Source organism: Cupressus sempervirens, chromosome 5, assembly GCF_028749045.1.
Source record: "Cupressus sempervirens isolate cs-2001-9-10 chromosome 5, ASM2874904v1, whole genome shotgun sequence".
NCBI lineage: Eukaryota > Viridiplantae > Streptophyta > Pinopsida > Cupressales > Cupressaceae > Cupressus > Cupressus sempervirens.
This window is the reverse complement of record NC_143122.1, coordinates 546,538,818-546,561,267: the sequence shown is the minus strand read 5'-3', so window position 1 is coordinate 546,561,267 and position 22,450 is coordinate 546,538,818. Positions and strand designations below refer to the sequence as shown.

Sequence of the window (22,450 nt, the reverse complement as noted above, 5' to 3'; positions counted from 1 at the left end):
GTTGTCTTGTGAGACTGCAAACGGTCCCTACGAACAGGATTTTGTTTGAATGGTCTTTACAGAGTTTTAACTCCTATCGCCTTCCTCATCATTCATACCACTTTGTTGTCCACGTGGTCTAATACAGGAGGGTCCTTTGTTATGATATGTTCTTAGTTGCCTTTGCATTTATGCACTCAATCTTTATTTGTGTGTTCTCCTTCTTTACGCAATCATCATTATTCTTATTACTTTTATCCTTGTGGGCCCTTGTGTCCTCACTGGTTGGTACGCCCTTGCAATGGTCCTTACTTTGAAAAGTCCCCCACCACTGGATCCTCCATAAAGGATCACATGTCCTGGTTATGGAATTGTGTTTGTTTTCTCTTATTTCCTTCTTGACGACATGGCCCTCGTGCCCATATTGACCCCACCTTTGATTTGTATGTGATCCTTGGTGTATTTGAAAGGACCCCTGCTTTGATGCATGCATATCCTTGTTTAACGCTCTCCTTTTCATATGGAATAGCCAATATAGTTCATTTTCTCTACATAGTATAAATCTAGACTTTATCACATTATCCACAGTCTTCCTATGCCTAACTAAGAGGATGAGGATACACAATTTGTCTAGTTATTGCATAACAAGACATTGGGAATCATCAAAGGTATCAACCATCTTGCTCATGTCCATATCTACTTGCATCAAGTGATGGAAAGCCAAAGTCATCAACAGTTTTATTAGAGGAAGATCTTTTGAATTAAGTTATGGATGTTTGAGTTGGTTTTATGATGGTCTTGCGCACCTTTGGACATTCTATTAAACATTTGCCCTGTAAACACTTTAGTGGATATTCATACCATAAATTTAAATGCCCCTGTGTGTTGCGTGCATAGCTATCAAATGTATTTTATTGATTCCTCTATAAACAAATCTGTGCATTCCACATTATACATTTGCAACCTAGCTCCGATACCATGTTGAGTTTACAATCGCTACAATGTATTAACACTGCCTGTACAGTATGTGTTTTTCAGAGGCAGCAATCTCTCTTATTTATATTATAAATGAGACATGGAGAGACATTAACACATCAACACATTTACATGGGTCTGTTGTTAAACGAAACCACGCTCCATTATGAAGAAGTGGTCTCCTCTAGCAATTTTGGAAACAATAGATCAGAAGATCATACAAGTTTGAACACTCTGGCTGAGCAGGTATAGATTCAGCAGCTTGGTGTGGGAGCATTGGGAGCACAAGTTAAGATTCAGGACAAAAAGATGATGTCATTTCTAGGTAGTGTTCTTGCATATGAAGATAACTAAAATAACAAAGTATACATTTGGGAAATGAATAATTTCTTTTCTTCTTCAAGCATAATTCAAAATGACAAGAAAATTATCAAATTTCACTATTTAAGTGATTTCAAAATCTATGGCTGATAAAAAAACTACTCATATATAGAAGGTAAAAGATTATCGTGCAAACTATTATTTACCGATCAAAAAAAAAAAGAATTATTGTGCAAAGTTCTTGTGCCTGTTAAATTCGATAAGTAATTAGTCACAAACCTTGCAGGTTTCTGTTTCTCCCTCAACTTAGCCCCTCCGTCAAGTAAAACTAGATCTTGGTAGAATGTCTCCACATTTTCTTTGTTTGAAATAGGATGGTCTTTTCCCTTAGGCCTCACAGCCATGTTACGGGCACGAAGCATGTTTTTGAATGAAAGCGGTTTCTGATCAGAAGGAATCAATGTCGACTCCAGTTCACTCCACTCAAGCTCCTCTTCATCACCATCTTCATATTTAACCTGCAAAAGCATGTCCACCAACATAACCATGACAATATGGGACTTAAAAGACAGATATCTTCTGCAAGATGCAGATTCTAAGGTGTACAGTCTTTAACCATGTCATATAGAAACTCTAATTTTAATTGAGCTGCAGCTATTTTAAACACAATACCTTGTAATAGTTGGCTTTATAATCAAAATCTATCACTTCTCCTTTGTAAATCTGACCACCAAAATCTTTCTTTGTTTTCCTTCCTATAAGCCTAATTCCTCCCCCTTGTGCGGGAATCTTCTTGTCAGAAGATTCATGATGCTCTGACTTAGTGACATCGTGATATGTAGGATTGGAATTCAGAATATTTGCATTCAAACAACTAACAGCTTCAATATTACTTGATGATGAGACTGAATTCTTCTGTGTGGACACTTTAATCTCTATTGAGTTGCTCTGACTCTGAGACACTGATTCCATTTTGAGCTTGTTTCTAGTCCTCGAACCTGTTGCTTTGTCAAGCTCTAAAATAGATTCTCCTTCCAGTTTTCTTCTCTTTGTAGCATTTACCTCTGCTGAACATCTTTCCACAGTTCTAGTATGAGCTGTAGGCCCATCTGCAGCATCTGTTATCAAAAGCTCTTCATGACCAACTACTTTGTTTTCATCCCCTTTCCTGTCCGCACTCTCTCTAGATTTATCCCTCACGGAAATTGAAGGTTCTCGTTCTCTTGTCTTTGTATCTCCAGGCCCATTGAATCTCTGGACTCTCTTCAATTTTCTGTGACAAGGATTCCCAGAAAAATTAGAAACCTATAATACAAAACTTTAAAAACATGATATTTACTCAATATATCTTACTGTCCCCATACTCTGCAGCACATTAACCATTGCAAACCAGTTAATACTGTCACTGGATTCAATATGTGGGCCAACCATAACTATTGATGTACCTGTGATCCCCAAAGCGTAACCCTGACGACCTTTTTCGCTTTCTGGCTGCTGATTTACCTCCCTTTGGCTGTAATAAAATAGCTTCTAACTCTTCCCATTCGAGGTCTTCTTCATCCCCATCTTCATATGTTACCTTCAAATGACATAAAAATAAATAAACACAATTTATATCTCATACAGCCCAACAAACTATTCATTGTCTCTTTATAAAATAGAACATGAAGATGAGGGATAGCGTTTAACTTGTCGAACACTGACTGAAAACGTTTTTTACCTTGTACCACAAAGTTTCTTGATCAAATGCAACTACTTGACCAATGTAATTCTTCTTTCCAAATCTTTTCTTAACCTTCTGCCCCACAACTCCCTCTCCACCATCATCTTCTACACCAGCTTGTACTTCCTGCCAAAGATGGCACCATAACAAAGAAAGTCGTCCATAAAACATCAGATGAATGAATTATAGCATCATATAATGATGATTTATCATCTGATCAAAAATTATGATATCCACTCAAATGTAAAGAAGACGAAAAAAAGGTATACATCTTGTTTTACAACTCCTTCAACCCCATGTTTTGCACAATTTTGTGTTGCCTGCTACACATGGTGCAAAAACAAGATATTAATTTCAGAAAATAGTCTGACAGATGAGTAAAAGGCATCATAGTATGAGTATATTTCTCATTCAAGAAATGAATGCACACATTCCCTCAAATTTTAAGGGAAATAAAAACATGAATACATCTTCCGTTGCAACTTCCTCTTGAACCTGGCATTCTGCACATTTTTGTATCACCTGGTACACATGGTGCCAACTGAAAGATATCAATCTTGGTAAAAGGTTAATTGGATGAGTGAAAGTCATCTTAACCCTATGTGTTTATTATCTGACAGTTGACGAATGCACCCACTAAACTAGAATGGACAGAAATTAGCAGCATACATCTTGCTTTGAATTTGATTCTAGTCCTCGATCCGTCATGGCAGCTGTAGGCCAAAAGCACAAAACAAAGATCAATGACAAAAAAATATATAAGGCAGACATCTGAGAAGTAACAGAAAATCCTATCAAATAAACAAGTTAGTTTGAAACCTTGAATTAGAAATCCCAATAATTATTAAATTTAGAACATAAAGATTTAAGGCAGATATTAAACTCTTTTAGAATTGTCAACCCATTCGACCCATTACAGAGCGCCATATTCCTGGAGCTTGTTAAGGCCTCCTTGAGCATACCTGTAGAGATGTCAGGCACTATCGAAGGAAGCTTGTCTCCAGAAATCTCACTAATATTAGCACCCAATGAGTTCATGATTGTAACGGTATTAACAACACCATGTGTTCTAGTCAGAAGATTTACATCAGGTGGTTCAATGTTATCAATGGAAGGAGGACCTTCACTAGATTGTCCAATGTTGTTATGGATGTCATCAATAAATGTAATATTATGACCAGCATTTGCAGATGAGTCTCCATTCTTGCAAGATAAATCAGTCGGATTGCCTTTGATCGTACTCTCATCAATGCTAGAATGCCTTACACCAGCCTTTTTTCCAGCTTCAGTGCATGGAACATCCTTTGTAAATGCTCTAACATCACTACCCAGTTTCTCAGTCTCCACATGTGTTCCATCAACTGAGAAGCTTGAGCTCCCACACCCATCTATGATCTCATTGGTTATACACCCAATTTCAGAAGACTCTGCACATACAAATGATTCAGCATTTCCAAATGAACTTTTTTCCACGACATTTGTAGGGTTGGAAAGATCAATCTCGTAAATGGGAGTGGTACTAGTCTCATCATTGTGAGATCTTGAACTGTTGTTAGTGACTGTATCATCAATAATTATTTTCTCTGCAAAAACATCAACTTTACAGGCTCTTTCAGATGCTTTGTATAACACATCACCGGCCATATTTACAGCATTACTGTCTTGAGCTGTATTCTCTTCAAAATTACTTTCTTTCCTCTCATTTGCAGAGTTTGGAAAACACATCTCCGACATTCTCACCTGAGCGTTACTAGTTTCTAAATTATTTGTTGTGTGAGCATCTTCTACAAATATCTTGTCAGTAGAAGCAACAAGGCCAATTCCATTAGATGCCCTTTCAGCTTCTATATGTGATATATCAACTGGAATTTCAGCTTGATTATCTTGTGCTGGACTTCCCCCGGTATTCTCTATTGAATCATGACCCCTAACATCAAGCCGTCTGACTACAGTAGCATTCTTGTCACCCTCAACATCTACAGAAAACTCTGCATTTGTTTTAGGGGAATCAATGCCCTTGGAAAGCTTACAATCCATAAAATTTCCAGTTGTAGCAGGATGTGCACTCTCAGAATGCAATTCCACCTCAGCAGATGGAGCCTCATTAGGTCTAGATTCTGCTAGCAAAATCATCCCACCATCAGAACCAACACTTTCATTTATATTACTTTCTACCAGTTGGTCTGAAAAGAACTCTGTCTTCTTTTCACTTGGCATGCTTTCCATCACAATATCAGGATTATTATTTACAACAGTAGATATTTTATCCAGACAAAGATCCTTGGAAAATGTATAGCCTGCAATAGTGCCATGAGCTGCAAAATATTAGCATATTTGGCTTAAGAGATGTTGACAAAACAGATATTTTCTTTGCCCTGCAAACTCCAAACATTCATTCAGCTAAAGCAGTTTAGTGGTAAAGTGTATAACACACTACTACGCACCACAATTAAAAGAATATAAATTTCAAAGTTTATATAATCCTTGTCCTCACCGGAATTTGAAGATGATTCAAATGTAGTTGCAGAAATGCCAGCGCCTTCAACCACCAAAACAGACCCTTTCTCAGCAGATGACACAATCGTTGTAGCTCCCACAAGTTTTTCAGACTGTATAGATGGATCACAAGGCTTTGAGCCTGACATCTGTGGGTCTTCCATAAGAATCAATCTCAAAATCTAAGCATATCAACCAGTGCATACAGAAGGCAACTGACAATCAATGGAAACAGCTTGAATCAGACCCCAGATATCATGTGATAAACTGATGAGATGTTTTCGAATGCATGAAAGTATCAACTGGGATTTGATCAAAACACATTCAAGTTAAAAAACTGCTGTCAAAATAACAAGTCACATAAAATACATTGAAACCATCTATAAGCAACTTGTCACATTCACATGCAAATATTCATATAAGCGAAAATCAGGTTCAGAGAATTTGACATATATGGTGTAAGAAAAGAATAGCAAAATTTGTAAAAGTTTTTAGTGGATAATGTGATATTCTTATTAGATTCTTTCAATTTTGAAGCATTTATTACATTACCTGCACCTAAAAACCTTTCACAGCTTGTCTTTTTATTAGAAAATATTACATTATAAATTACTATCAACATACTAAATATGAATTGTTATATTTTAATTTTAGTATAGTATATTTTTTAAATATATATTATTGTCCAATTTTAATAATTATTTTTCGCCAAATTTTATTGGTTATCAAATCAGTTCTGAGTTTTTATCTGTCAAGCTCAAATAAATACTCTGAATTTATCCAATATTTTTAAACAGTTAACTTATACTTAATAAAACAGTTAAAAAAATATTAAAAAGGTTCATATATTTTTTGCTTTTGAAATTTAAAAGCAGTTCAATGGCATATGGATTAAGAGTGTTTTTAAGATACTTGTTTTTTATAATAATTCAAATACATTATGAGTAGGCTTTTGCATTATAAGGGATGCAAAGAATAAACAAATATGCAACATTTTATCAAGTGGAATATTAAAAAAATATTTAATAAAACTCACTAGAATAATGCATTGGAATTATCACTAAAAAGTAGTGCACAGTCCAATGTTGAAATGTACATTTAGGGGGGCTCATAAAAAATATACATAAACAATGATTGAAAAAAAAAAATACCCCAATATCACAACAATACTGCAAATAATAATTTTTGAAGATTTTCCACTGAGAAGATGAATGATATCTCAGGCTTGGATGGAGTGGCAAGAGTTCATGTATCATAAGCTCGATCAAAGGATCAAAACTCATATAAGTAGAAAGTTGAACAATATATATGCTAAATATGTATTTTACTAAATATAAGACAAATTAAGTCACTTGGACCTCGCCATCGTATACTCAGTCACAAGATAGTTTCTACATTGATCGTTTTGTAGTTTGTCAATTGAAGCATCATCCAATCCAATTATGTCAACCATGCACCATCAGTTTTGTGGTTACAAGATTTCTCTTGGTCACATGGGGACAGCTGCTGTTAGACCATAAATTGTTTAATCAAAAACATATAAATGCAAACAAAGCATGTTTGTTTTGGACTAAATTAATAGTTTGAATTCGTACACACCAGATTGTAATTGATATTTAAAAAACTATGAGCGTCCAGTTATTTCTTCTGGACACACTATGAAGTATGCATTATGCAATGCAATGTAGTTAGTGATATGAACAAAAACAACAATAATTTATATTCCACACTTCATAGCTAATATCACAAGTTTATTTGCTGTATATATCTCTATGCTACTAAAATGCCTTTAAATTTCAACAACAGCAAGTTTGGTCCCTTTTCTATATTATTAATATTTTTTTCATCCTGATTTTTCTCATTTGCATACTCAATAAAAAACAATCCCAAAAAAAAAAAAATATGTCATTGATGGATGAAAGTGAATTACGATGGTGCATCTAAGGGGAACCCAGGGCCTTTCAGGGAAGGATCTATAGCTAAAAATTGGTGAGGTTGTTCCCTTGTATGGAGTATGCAAAAATTGGCTCCCGCAACAAACAACATAGCAGAAGGATTCTCTGCTCAGGGTCCATTTAGCAATGGGACTTTCAATTCCATAGGTTCATCTAGAAGGGGATTGTCTTATCATTGCAAATGCCATCACAAAGGAGAAGTCAGATGACTGGAGGATGGACAAAGTGGTGAAGATAATCTCAAGTTTGCTTGCAACATTTGAAAATTTAAAAATATCCCACATAAAAAGTGAGGGAAACATAGACGCAAACCGACTACCTAAGTGGCCCCAGAGACAAATGATGACATTGATGTGTTGGCCTTTATAGACTTGAGGAAAAGTTAGTGTCATGGATAGGTGACAATAGAGGCAAGTATGCAGGCCGAGGACTAATTTTTAATACCTCGTTATTAGTTCTATGTATGGTTGTAATGAAAGGGATTGTAATCTCAAAAGGGATGATTACATTGCTTATTGCTTCATTTACACTCCTTTGTAGGTGGTCTTGAGCTTAGTTACCCGGTGCATCCACCCTACCCCTGTATCCAAATTTTGGTGTGTACTGTTAGTGAAATAGGATTGATTAATCTATTTTGTAACTTCTAATAGCACTTCTGGATATTTTATGTGTTTTCCAAGTTACTATACGAATGAATATATATAATATATGTGAAATAAAGAGGCATGTCTCTTTAACATATTAACTTACATTAGTTATAGTTATAACACAAGTAATATATCCTCAATATATTATAATGGTTATATAACAAGATATATATACACCCTCTTAACATAAGTTAATTATTCCATATATAAATTTGACATATATTATTTATATATCTCATATATATAAATATAATTTATCCGACATAATTATAACATTAACACTCTCTCTTAATGAAGACGGATAAAACACATAGTTATAACACCATAGGTAATATTTTAAAAATAATACATATAGGAAATCTTTAATCAGAAGATTTCCAGTATATGATATCATATAAGTATTGGCCTATCAAAATATCAACACATGATATTCACCAATTACTATTTGATATTATATTAGGTAACATGAGCATTGGCCTATTAGAACATCAATCAAATGATATTCTCCAAGTACTCTAAGTAATGGCCTACCAGAACATCAACTAAATGATATTCACCAAGTACTCAATGTGGTAATGGCCTATCAAAATATCAAGGCAAGATATTCACCAAGTACCTGAAATATATCTATACAAACAATTTGTAGATAGTTAAATTAATAACATCTAACACCTAGTTGTTGATTTATAAGATAACGCCTTTCATGATTTATTTCAACATTTACACAAAATGTATATCATGATACAAGTTATTGTAAGGTCGTCACCTTTCAATAACTTCTCCAAATACAAGTGACATCATTTGAAAGTCGTAACTTCCTCATGATGTACACAGGGGGCAAGCCCATACACACATTACAAGAAAAAGTTTGCATAAAATTACTACTGATATTGGCATGTGGTGTTGTCATAAGATCCACCATGAAACACATCAGAAAATAAGGCTTTCACCTCAAACTTATCTCTCATAGATAAGAATGTATTACAAGGGATTTGACTTATGACCTCTAATATCAACCTTTGAGACTCCCTTTGAATATGTTATCAGCCTTTTAACCGCCTAGCAGCATGTCATACCATGCTTCCCTAGTTTAAGAGGTATCTTGATAGCGTAAGGTCTTTTGACTGAATCATATATTATATCTGCTCCCTCTCTTTGTCCAAGGTTGCCTCTAACGAATTGTCAGACTCCCTCTCGTAATCTCAATCATCAAGGATATTTGCTTCAAGAAACTCACATTATCCAACCTAATCATCAAATGATTCATTAATCCTAAATTACAGCTTCTTTGGAGCTACTATCATAAGATTGAATCTGCACAATATTTGGTAGCATGCCTAATGTTCCAATCTTCTTTCCTGCAGGGGCATCCTCAAAGACAAAGGAAAAGATTAAGGCAAATGACTCTTTATAGCACATATAGAAGTACAATAAGAGAGAGACTACAATGAGTAGATAAGTGTAATACTGAAAGATAAGAAATACTTATCTGCACATTAAGGTCCATAGACATAAAATCATAAAATGCCTTCTTAGTTTATTTTAGAATGAAACATCTCCCCTCTAAATTTGGTCTAGGTGGGAATGGAACATTTGTTATTATCCCCGCCACAATGTAAAATTCCCACTCTTTAATTGTTTGAACAATTTTGTATCACATCATATATGATAGACTTCATCTCTGACATTGCAGGTAGTAGAAGGCCAGAAAATACTATGAGTTTATTGTCCTCTATGATCACTCATCATTGACTATTTTGGTCTCATCCTTGTTCATCTCCTATGTCAATAAAGAAGATTTGAAATTCATTTGAATATAATTCTGATTATTCTCTTTCACACAATGTCTAGCATTTCCCCCACCTTCCAAATCTGATTCATTGAAGGAAATCTGCTCCATCCCCCACAGTTATAGCCTCTCAAAAGATTCTACCCCACTCCTAATTATTAATCCACTAATCTGTATATCACAAACAGTTTGCAGTCCAATAAAATAAAAATCCTTGCTAATGGGGATGTAGTTCGCTGCTACAGGCAGAGATAATATTGCTTTTCTTGTGTGTGATAATGACTTGAATTGGCCTCTTTTATATATGCACTGTGCTAAAGTGCCTTAAACTTATCTGCACCAATGTTCTGGTTATATAATTTATTCTGCTACTATCCTCTGTATAAGAATCTTGCAATTGATCGGAAACTGCTACTTCTTTCTATCACTACTGTTTCAGCGTGTGATATGTTTACTAAGTGGCAGTAGTTAAATCAATGTTCCTCGTACTAGGAAAGATGATTCATATATGATCTATTAATCTTCCAACCATATATAATTCTTTGACTTCCCGTCAAGGTTGTGAGTGCTTATCATCATATATGGTCTAATTTAATATCTGAGAACTCTATACCTTCCTCCTTCAATAAAATATATTTCATAATTCCCAATGTTCTTAATCGCACTTTATTGCTGCACTTTTGCCGCTGCCTTTAAGTCACTTTGACAAAAATTAATCCAAGAATATTAATTTCATCCGCTTGGCTTCCCTATTGGTGTCTCTTGACCTTTTGAATTGCTTACACTGTACAAGCTAACTCCCTATCAGCATCCCTTGCCACATTTTCATTTTGTTCATTTCTAAATCCATCATTTCTTTTAGCTTCGAGAAATTTGCATCACACCTTTGCACCTAAAATAGTTCTAAAGAGAAATCGTGATTCTCCTTCTATAGACTATTGTGGGTTGCTACAATATTTACATGCCTCATGAACGTTACACTTGTCTTTAAAAAAATACATGAGATAACTCAGAAGAACACCCGACAGGGATAGAAGCACAATGATATCTTTTCAACTATCCAAAAATCAACAATGATGTACATATAATTATTTCTATCTCTAGCATACATTGGTTATAGTGATAATGCATGCTCTTCATTCTCACAAACTCTAGGGTTTGTTCCATGAATCGCATCAGCATAGATAAAGTCCTTGAATGAGTTCCAAGATCCAATTTTAGAGCTTTATTCCCTAAGAGGAAAAAATATTGCATAATCGCCAGTCAAGAAGCAATGAGTTTAATTTAGTCTATGCACCAAGAAAGGTTGTGCTAATGTTTTGAATAAAACACCAGAGTCACAAAGAGTCCCCAAATACAAGTAGTAAGGAGTTGATGAGAGATTTCGTCGCACATGATCATATCGAACTCCAAGATCTCTATACAGTGCCCAAGTAAGGCTACACGCAAGTGCAGGCAATACAAGTCATTTACAGTGATCGATATAGCCTCCAAATTTATTATGGTCCAAGATTGTGTACATTGCATATTCACCCAATATCTCACCCCTCTTTGGCGTAATACAATAGAAAAAACATGATCTCGGTGACACATCCTTGGGCATTGGTCCCTCGAGATCCAGTTCGTAGGGTGCAACTTCTATCTATGCATCATCACTCTCAAATCTATTGTGTACTATAGGGAACTTTTGTGTATTTATGCTAGGTCTGGATAGATTGATACTTGTCGCTCTTGCTAAGTTTTAAGGGCAGCCCATAAAACATGAACAGGGAAGGAAGTAAGAGTTCAAGCCTTAATTGCTACCATTTGCATTTTACTTGGCTTGAGTCATCCAAGAATCATTTAGATAACAGGGTTGCCTTGCACTAGGAAGCTTTTGTTCTCCTCACACCAGAAGAATCAGTATGAAGTGATAGAGTCACTCTTGCAGTCTTCAATGAGATTCAGAGATTTTGATATCGAGGAGTTCACACTAAAATTCTTTGTGCCTCATTATCCAGATCTCTGTTATCAAACAATAAGCTAACATTGCAAAGGTTGGCTAATCCCAGATATTCGAACTAGGCTCTAATGCCATGTTAGTGAAATAGGATTGATTAATCTATTATGTAACTTGTAATAGCACTTCTGGATATTTTATGTGTTTTCCAAGTTACTAAATGAATGAATATATATGTGAAATAAAGAGGCATGTCTCTTGAAGAGATATGTCTCTTTAACATATTAACTTACATTAGTTTAGTTATAACACAAGTAATATAACCTCAATATATTATAATGGTTATATAACAAGATATATATATACCCTCTTAACATAAGTTAATTATTCCATATATAAATTTGACATATATTATTTATGTATCTCATATATATAATATAATTTATCCGACAGAATTATAACATTAACATGTACGGATGCAGATTTTGGTGCCGATGCGTTTAGATGCGCCCAAGGAGCACTTTTTCTCCTTGTGGATGCATCCAAATGCACATCCATGCGCATCTAGATGCACCAAAAGGGAGAATATATATATATATATATATATATATATATATATATATATATATATATATATATATATATATATATATATATATATAGCACAATATATATATATAGCAACAGCTAAGCAAGACCTAACCTAGAAAACCATTTAAAAATTGTGATACCCTTTGTAAAGGTTGTATTGGTTCATCAAATAAAATTGCTAATAGAAATTATGTTGCCCATGTAAAGCATGGTTGTACAATATCTGTAGAATTGATTTAAGTTCAACAAGAATTGTAAGTATCACCTGACGTTTTCTCCACATTACACTGATTGAACATTTGACGAGATCTACACTTAAAGCTATAAATATTTCAATGCATATGAGCTTTCTGCTACGGACAAGGCTACCTACACTTCCAACAGAATTGTGAACACACTCGTATTTATAGTTGCTCTAGTAAGTCAAAGTTTGTGGTATTTATACTTTCGTAATTGTAATAATTTTCTGATTTACATTGGAATCATAAACATAGAGATACATGATATGGCTTATTTGATTATTTGTGAACTATCAATTGACATTTAATATTTATCTTTGGCATTGAGCATTGATCAAAGATGAAGCATCATGCTATCAAATGATTTAATTTTCCATGTTTCTTTAATTTTTCGATATATAGACACCCATGTACACAAAAGCATCCAAAACCCCCAAAGAGAATTCATGTATCCATGTAGCAGGTTCTCGTACCCACATCCGCATCCAAATTCAAACCAAGAAGTTAGGTCTTAAGTTGTCAGTGTGAAAGGGCTTGTAATCTCAAAAGGAATGATTACACTCCTTATTGCTTCATTTACACTCCTTCGTAGGTGGTCTTGAGTTGTCGAGCAATGGTCTGTGAATACCACCTTAGCAGCAATCATATCAACAAATTTCTCTCTTTGGGCTACAAAACCAATGATTGCATTCAGGGGGAAGTTTCTGTAAAGTTTCTGCGAATTCTACTATAAATCAAACTGATATAATGCCTTTCTTAGTGCTGAAGATGGTCTTGAATATACAAACTTGTATATGAAGTGTTACTTGGAGTATAATAATTAATTTGAAAATGTTTTACTATTATCCCTGCTATAAATCACATAAGGCAGTACTGTAGAGGAGTAGACTTAATTGTATTTTGTGTGTTCTCTATCCTCATACTTATATAGCACCCAAGAGGCATGTCCTTACAAAAGGCATGACTCTTTCTCGGTCGTCCCTTATGTAGAAACTAATAATAATATTCCAAGATTGATGTCTCCCCAAATTCATAATTAGTTAGTAATTATACTAACAGCTATGCAATATGGAACAATATTAAATGCTCCCAAGGAAGCTGTCGATTAGGTTAATCATTCAAGGTTATTAAAGAGGAAAATCTTATTAAGGATATTCATGCTTTACTAGATCAATGCAATCTATAGTTCAGATTAGTTATGCTATCAAAGTTACAAAATTAACACTCCCTCTTAACTTGATAATCATATTGAGAGATAACATATCTAACATCATCAATTAAGATGAATAAGCATAGATTGATACTTTATATCTATTTGAATCTTTTAAGCATGTGATATCATTGAACACATGATACTATGTCATATTACTATACCTGTGATATGACTTATCACTTGTACTTGTGATAACAGTATTGCATGGAATGCAATATACAAGATAAAATCCGAAGAATGATTAAATTCTTCCTTTATCCAAGTTGTGACTCGTAGATATTGGCAAGCCTATATCACAATATGATCCTTAGTTAAGATCTACTAGTATACAGGATAAAATCCGGAGAATAATTAAATTCTTCATTTATCCAAGTTGTGACTCATAGGCATAGAAATGTCTACATCACAATGTGATCTTGAACTCATCCAAATCTAACAATAGTTCTCTATTGTTCAATACATTATCTTAGAGATCGCCATCTCTCATAATGTCTGTTATGCAAGTGTTCATTATCTCAAAGATCGTCACCTCTTAGATAATGAATACAAATGGTCAAACCCAAAACAGTCAATAGCCTGACAATGATAATTTAACACAAAATTATTTTATTAATGATTAAAGAATACAAATGTATTATAACTCAACCATACCAAGTCTTTTTCTGAAGTAATCTATCTTCACTCGAAAGAGAAGTTTGGTAAGAATATCTGCTGTCTGATTTGCAGTGCAAATGTATTCTAACTTGACAGTTTTCTTGTCTATCATATCTCTTACATAATGGTAAGGAATTTCAATATGCTTGGACCTGTCATGAAAAACAGGATTCACAGAAAGCTTGATGGAACTCTAATTATCACAGTGAATAATAGTGGGATTCATGGGTTCACCAAATAATCCAACAAGTAACTTTCTAAGTCAAACTACTTCCCGAGAGGCCATTGTTGCTGCAATGTATTCAGCTTCTGTGGAACTTTGAGCTACTGATGCCTGTTTTCTGCATATCCACGATATCATTGCTGAGCCTAAACTGAAACAACATCCTGAAGTGCTTTTCCTATCAATCACACTTCCAGCCCAATCCGAGTCTGTGAACCCATGTAAGTCGAAGTCAACTTTCTCATACTTGAGCCCAAGGTTAAGAGTGCCTTGTAAATATCCCATAATGTGATTGATTGCAACTAGGTGAATCTCCTTTGACTCACACATAAACTGACTTAAGGCATTAACAGCGTACCAAATATTAGGTCTTGTATTTACCAAGTACATAAGAGACCCAATCATCTGTCTATACAAAGTAGAATCTATGGAGGGTGATTCTGTTGCTGCTTCCTTAAGTTTGTGTAGATTAGTCTGCACAGGAGAAGACATAGGTCTGCAGTTCCACATTCCAAATCTCTTCAAGATGTCTAATGTATACTTTCCTTGATTAAGTATGATGTTGTCAAAGTTCTGCCATACTTCCAATCCGAGGAAGTAATAAAGGAGTCCTAAATCTTTCATTTCAAATTCTCTGATTAGATCTTTCTTGCATTGATCTATAAGATGATCGTCACCTATTACTAGTAAATCGTCAATATATTGTATCAAAATTATCATTATCATCTTTTTCCTTTTATAATAGAGATTTGGATCAGCTTCATTCTTGAAGAATCCTAAACTGGTGAGATACTTATCAATTATTTCATACCATGCCCTTGGAGCCTGTTTAAGCCCATAGAGAGCTTTCTTGAGCCTACAAACAAAGACTTTAGGGATATGAGTTTCAAATCCTTCAGGTTGTTCCAAATATACCTCTTCTGCAATCTTTCCATTTAGAAATGTTGTTTTCACATCCATCTAATGTGCTTTCCAACCCTTCGATACTGCAATAGCTAGGACTGCTCTTACAGAGGTGTATCTGGCAACTAGAGCAAAGGTTTCTTCATAATCAATTCCCTCCTTCTGAAAGGATCCTCTGACTACGAATCTGGCTTTATATTTTTCAATGCTACCGTCAGCAGCATGCTTGATTTTAAATATCCACTTAGAAGAAACAACAGATTTTCCTTCAGGCATTGGAACAATTTCCCAAACATCATTCTTAATAATGGATTGGTATTCTTCTATCATAGCATCCTTCCAAGTTGTATGTTTAATAGCATCTGAAACAATAGTTGGTTCTAATGTAGATAAATCACTCATGTTTGTTGCATAACTAGAAAATCTTTTGTGTCTTTTGTTTTCTCTGAAAGTTCTAGATGGTGCAACAAAGTCTTGTGCTTCCTCTACAGTCTTAATAGCCCAAAGTGGTCTTTTCTTAGGATTTTGAATTTCCTCAAGATTAAGATTTTGAATTTCACCTTCAATTTCTTCAATGTTCTTCCTCTGAAACTCAGACTCATAATTTTCTTCAAAACTAGGTATATGTGTAGGATCTTGAGCACTTAGGGCTCTTTTGAATGCTAAATCTTCTTCAAATATTACATCCCTACTAAGTTCAGTATTTTTTTGACCAGGTATGAAAATTCTATATGCTTTAGATGTTTCACTATACCCGACAAAAATACCTTTCCTCCCAGAGGTTCTAACTTAGTTTTCTTTTCCTTTGGAACATGTATGTATATTGAGCACCCAAATATCCTAAGATGACTTATATTAGGTTTAACCTTAGAAAAGACTTCTTCAGGAGTTTGATCTCTAAGGTGGGAGTGAGGACTTCTGTTTTGAATATATACAACAGTACATGAGGCTTCTGCCCAAAGATAACATTCTAAATTTTGATCAAATATCAAAGCTCTAGTTGCTTCTATAATTGTTCTATTCTTCCATTCTACTACCCCATTTTGTTGTGGGTTATAAGGAACAGTATACTCCCTCTTGATTCCTGCTTCTTTACAAAAATCTTTAAACAAATCTGAAGTATATTCCTCTCCATTATCAATCCTAAGAGTTTTAACTTTGTGTCCTGATAGGTTTTCAGTTAAGGATTGAATTCTTTATATCTCTTAAGGATTTCTTTTGCTTCTTTACATTTTAAAAGTAAATCCATGTTTTCCTAGAGAAATCATCTATAAAAAGTACATAGTACCAATATCCTCCAAGAGAAGGAACAAACATAGGTCAACATAAATCTGAGTGGACTAATTTTAAAACATTGTTAGTTTTTCTAGTGCTATCTTGAAATGGACTTTTGGTGTTCTTACCTAGAGCACATCCTTTGCGTATGCTTGAATGATCTTTATTCAACTTAGGTAAACTAGTAACCATCTTCTCCATAGTCGATAAGGCTTTGAAGTTTAGATGTCCTAATCTTCTATGCCACATTTCGTTTATATCAGCAGCTTCATGAATTTAGGCTTGAATAGGTTCTATATTTAATTCATACAAGTATCCCTTTCTTTGACCAATCAACTTTGATCTCTTAAATGAAGAATTCTTAGACAAGGTCATTACTTTACCGTCCATAAATTCAACATTATGTCCATCATCTTCAAGTGTTGTAACAAAGATTAGATTCTTATTTATTCCTGGTACATAGAGTACTCTTTTGAGATGGAGAGAAATACCCGACTTCAGTTTCAAGGTGCAATTCCTAATTCCTTTGACTGAATGAGTGGAATTATCACCTATGGTAACTTTGTCATTAACTTCTTCTGTTATTGAATCTAGAACTTCTTTGCATCCGGTAATGTGTCAAGATGATCCACTATCAATTACCCATGTTTTGCTTGATACTTCATTTGATAGTGCGGAATAAAATACACGTTTCTCAAGATCATAGTTTTCCTCTTTCCTAGTAATGTTTGTATAGTTTACTTGTTGCTTTGTATTCTCAGGGCAATTAGATCTATAGTGTCCAAATTTTTCACATTTGAACCATTTTATTTTGGATAAATCTCTCTTAGGTTTTTCATTTTTTTGATTACCCTTATTCTTCTTGAAGTGCTTCCTCTTACCTTTATAGAAATTTGTGTTGAGAACATGAAGTTCTTCATCTTCAATTTTCAATTTTCCTCCTTTCTTGAGTTGCCTAGATTCTTCTTTAAGGCAATCTCCTTTAAGTCTATTGAACTCTGGAAGCTTGTCTCTAGCACTTACTCTTTGTGAGAATATTTTCTATGAATCTAGTAATCCATCTACTACCATTAATGTTAATTCTTCATCATCAATTATGTACCCAATGCTTGTAAGTTAATCTCTTAGACTAGCCACCCTTAGGAAGTTTGAGTTCATAGATTCTCCCTTCCTTATTTTTATATGATTTAATTACCTTTTTAGTGACAGGGTTCTGGTCTTATTATTAACATTAATTAGTGCACTCATCATTTTGAATGTCGTTTGATGTTTCATTAGCATAGATACTATATCATTTTTTACTCCATCCAATATGATTCTCATGGCTTTCTTGTTTCCTTTTATCCAGGTAGTTTTATTAGGTTCAATATCAGGATGCTTGGATTCCTTATCAACGAACTGTAATACTTCATTTTCGTCAAGAGCCATCATAATTCTGAATTTCCATGCAATGAAATGGCCTTTACCATCAACTCTATCTTCGGGTCTGATTACATTAGCTGTTGCAGTCATTGTAGGTAGAAAAATGATGCTAGATATGAATTAAGTCTGATTACTAATCTGCACAGCCAAGGTTCGACAACCTGGCTTTGATACCATGTAAAGTTTCTGCAAATTCTGCTATAAATCAAATTGATATAATGCCTTTCTTAGTGCTGAAGATGGTCTTGAATATACAAACTTGTATATGCAAGTGTTACTTGGAGTATAATAATTATTCTGAAAATGTTTTATTATCATCCCTGCTATAAATCGCATAAGGCAGTAATGTAGAGGAGCAGACTTAATTGTATTTTGTGTGTTCTCTATCCTCATTCTTACCTCATACTTATATAGCACCCAAGAGGCATGTCCTTACATGTCCTTTGTAGGTCAGCCCTTAAGTTAGTTAGTAATTATATTAACAACAACTATGCAAAATGGAACAATATTAAATGCTCCCAAGGAAGCCACCGATTAGGTTAATCATTAAAGGTTATTAAAGAGGCAAATCTTATTAAGGATATTCATGCTTTACTAGAACTGTGCAATCTGTAGTTCAGATCAGTTATGATATCAGAGTTACAGAATTAACAGTTTCCTCAGATGGATTGAAGAATATCTTCAACTTTAAAGATGAGGAATTCTTGCATAAAGTATCTATTGTGTTAAGCAACGATTATCTTCTTGCGAAAGGTTGATACCACTCAAACGTGGATATTGTGTCACTGTTTATGGGGTGGTGCCCTGGAATTAGACACGATGCAGACACGAGAAGAGTGGTGTCAGAATGTACTTGGGAGGAGTGGCAAGGTGGCATGGAAGAGATTTTAGCCAGGGCAAAAATGGGGGTGAGATTGGTTTCAAGAGACAAAGACTGACTCCAAGTTGGAGAGGTAGATGCTCCACTCTGCCTACTCGTATGGAATGCTCATGGTGGTAGGGAAGTTCACAGAGCAGCAGCAGGTATTGGGCTGAGTGCCATTAAATGTTATCTAAGGATGAAGAAGGCCCAAGCTAGAAGACGAGAGCTTGTCCAATACAAGAAAACCCAAAATGACCTCGTGGGTGCCACCAGGCAGCACTGCATCAAGGAGTGAGGCTGAGAGTGCTGGCCCTTTATCAGGAGCTCAGGAATGACGCAAGTGGCAACACATTTCCAGGTCTTGGCTTTTGATGAATACTGTAACGAAAGACTTCTAAACATTGAAAATATTGCCTAATGTTTTCTAATTGATATGGTTTGTATGCACTTTGAAGTGCTTTAAGCGGTATAATGTTGTATTCAAGTTCTTAGGATGGGGGTTGTTCAGACTTCCGAAACTTTTGTTTTGGGATTGTATGGCCCTGCAGAGATAGCAATGTCAAACTGTTTTGACAATTTTGTGGATATATTACTTAATTTAAAAATAAACAAATAATATAAGTTAAATTTAATGTTGATTTTTTTCCGAATTTTTTACCCTTGCCGAACTTCATCTGAATTTTATGATCGGTGAACTCAAATTCGAATTTGAACCTTGTGACTTAGGCTCTAAATGATGGATTGTCGAAATCTCTTAATGTTACCTCATTTCATGTTTTTATTAAAATTTATGGTTTTTTAAAGAAGTGGAGGAACTACTAGGAAGTGGCATTTACATAACTGTTAATGGTAATTTTGAAATTGCTTTGCATTCAGAAGGCATAGTTTTGCTTTGTGATATGGAAACATCTTATGGCATTCAAAATGCTTTTTCTTTAACTTTTGGCAACTTACAAGCTTCTCTATGATCTTGTGAAGCTACATATGCGATCGATTGTGTATGTATAAGTATTAGTAGGGACATGTCCCATGTAGAGACATGTCTCTTTGTGGCTCAAGCCATGTAGCTTATCAGCAATTATATTGATTCATAACAATCATATTTATGTTTCAATACAAAAGCAATCTGCATTATAATCGCTGTCCAAAGGAATACAATTTGCATGATAATAATCAGTGTTCCTAAGGAACAGTGTCATGTCCCCTGACCCCATCTAGTCAGCTTCCTCATGTCACTTAACCTGTTGCAACATCCCAATGGGCCAAAGTAGTGAATTAAGGGATGTCATGGTGGTCCAGGGAACAAATAACTTCTTGTCCATGTTGTCACTTCCTTGGTCCCACATATGGTGCTTAATTTGCTAATGACGTGGCCCCTAAACACTAAGGTGGATGAATTACTATGCAGTAACGGCCCTGCTTTCAAGTGGTGATTTCTTAACGCCTCATTCCTATAATTTCTTACATGTTTGATGGCATCAGTAACAGCTATGCTCTCTTGATTCGGAATCTTTTTTGAAAGCGGAAGGTTAAGAAACAGGAAGGGGAGAATAGATAGGTCATACACAAAGGAAAATCTGAAACATATCTGCACAGTCTTCTTGAAGGACCAAGCCCCTTCAAAGATTTCTATGTGATTGGACAATCATCTGGACACAACCTATTCTAAGAAGCAACAACGGTAGCGGAGAGTGCAGGAAGAATTTTAATAGACAGGAAATCCTTGAGGGACATTCCTATGAGGAGATTGAACCTGTTATCGTATACAAAGACCAGTCCGAGGGAAGATTTAAATATTAGCTTAGGAGTATTATTAAGTTTGATTCACAAGTGAGAACCACAATTCAAATATCGTTGACAGGTCACGATAGTGACCTTGTCTTTGCCAGTGATTGCAGTTAGAGGACCACTTTGGGGACAAAATAGCAGCGACATAGCCATTTGAATGGGATTACCACTACTACACATGTTTGCCTGAGGCAGCGAGAAGAATTCTGGAATATCCATTCTGTGGGAGAGATGCGGAAACACACATCAGACTGGACAGTACACAGTTCCGTTTTCTCATTTTTATCATGCTTGCAAATAATCCTTCTGGTTGAGTAAGCTATATTTCATCTTTCTGTAACTCTGAACTATTAATGCAAATGAGTTTGGGTGTCTGAACATCAAACTACTGATAGATTATTATATGTTTGTTCAATACTGTCAATTATTGCAATCTATGTTATGCAATTTTAGTTTTATTGTAATACATGCCAATCAGCTATGTTCATAAAGTTCAATAGCTTTCTCTCAGTTAGAAGAAAACAGAAGCAACATCTCTCAAGTCCAAACAGCCTACAGGAAATCACCAACCATTTCTCTTAACCCACAGTAAACATACAGAACAGGGTCACTACAGTCATATCAGAGCAGCGAACCTGCTGCCTAGTGGGCTTTCACATTGAATGCATCAATACAAAAAAGAACCCCGTAGAATTTGGAGAGCCCCACAAATTCCACGGGCAGAACAACTTCAAATATTATTGGAGTGCATTTGATGGCTGAAAGGTTCCCAAATGTTGCTGAGGAAGCAAATAAGGAAGCAAAGGAAACCTTGAGAGATCTTAGAGAAGGGCAAAATCATGTCGCTGATGTGCTGCAACAACTTACACAGGCTATACAGCAGATGAATAACGAGCCTAAAAGACCCCAAAGTCATCACAGTGAGGGTGGTAGTGCAGCAAGAACACCACGAGGCATGGGAGCACCCACTCGAACCACAGATAGACCTTTAATGCCAATATTTGTTGAACATAATGATGAGGTTGAGGTTGTTAATGTTGGAGTTGTAGGAGACATTCCAGATGATGTCATGGCTACATATGCTTAATGGGATTTGTTTCTGAACAATGTTAAAGCAATCTTAAGTTTTGTTCACTACATGGGACAGCAAAGGGCATTAGTGGGAGCACGACAGGATAGGAGACCAAGGGCCCCAAACAGGGATTTAAAGCATGCCATGAACAAACTCACCTTACCTATATTTGATGACAGCAGGAAAACTACAGCCAGGGCATGGATACATAAGTTTGATGCATTTCTTACTCTCAAACCAATGTTTGAAATTGAGGCAATCAAGTTTTCTACTATGCATTTAGATGGGCCAGCTTACGATTGGTGGCATCATGGCTTAGTCAATCAAGATCATGACATGATTAACTCTTATGAGGAGTGCAGTAACAAGCTGATAAGCAGATTT

General features: G+C 35.2%; 1 protein-coding gene across 15 annotated transcripts in view; it reads right to left on the bottom strand.

Annotated features, from left to right (window-relative positions):
- LOC149557104 (uncharacterized) overlaps positions 1–22,450 on the bottom strand; it is a 128,306-nt gene that overhangs the window by 87,461 nt on the left and 18,395 nt on the right. The window contains exons 2-10 of one of the 15 annotated variants that reach the window (XM_089831796.1): positions 5,493–5,796; positions 3,961–5,295; positions 3,668–3,711; positions 3,467–3,520; positions 3,268–3,318; positions 2,996–3,124; positions 2,721–2,854; positions 1,948–2,548; positions 1,555–1,793 (exon numbers count right to left, since the gene is read on the bottom strand). In XM_089831796.1, coding sequence (XP_089687922.1) covers positions 1,555–1,793; positions 1,948–2,548; positions 2,721–2,854; positions 2,996–3,124; positions 3,268–3,318; positions 3,467–3,520; positions 3,668–3,711; positions 3,961–5,295; positions 5,493–5,658 — 2,753 coding nt within the window. In that variant the 5' untranslated portion in view covers positions 5,659–5,796. Of the gene's footprint in view, positions 1–1,554; positions 1,794–1,947; positions 2,549–2,720; positions 2,855–2,995; positions 3,125–3,267; positions 3,322–3,466; positions 3,521–3,667; positions 3,712–3,960; positions 5,314–5,492; positions 5,797–22,450 lie in introns of all 15 variants that reach the window. The other 14 variants (XM_089831793.1, XM_089831789.1, XM_089831794.1 and 11 more) reach the window with 14 other exon arrangements.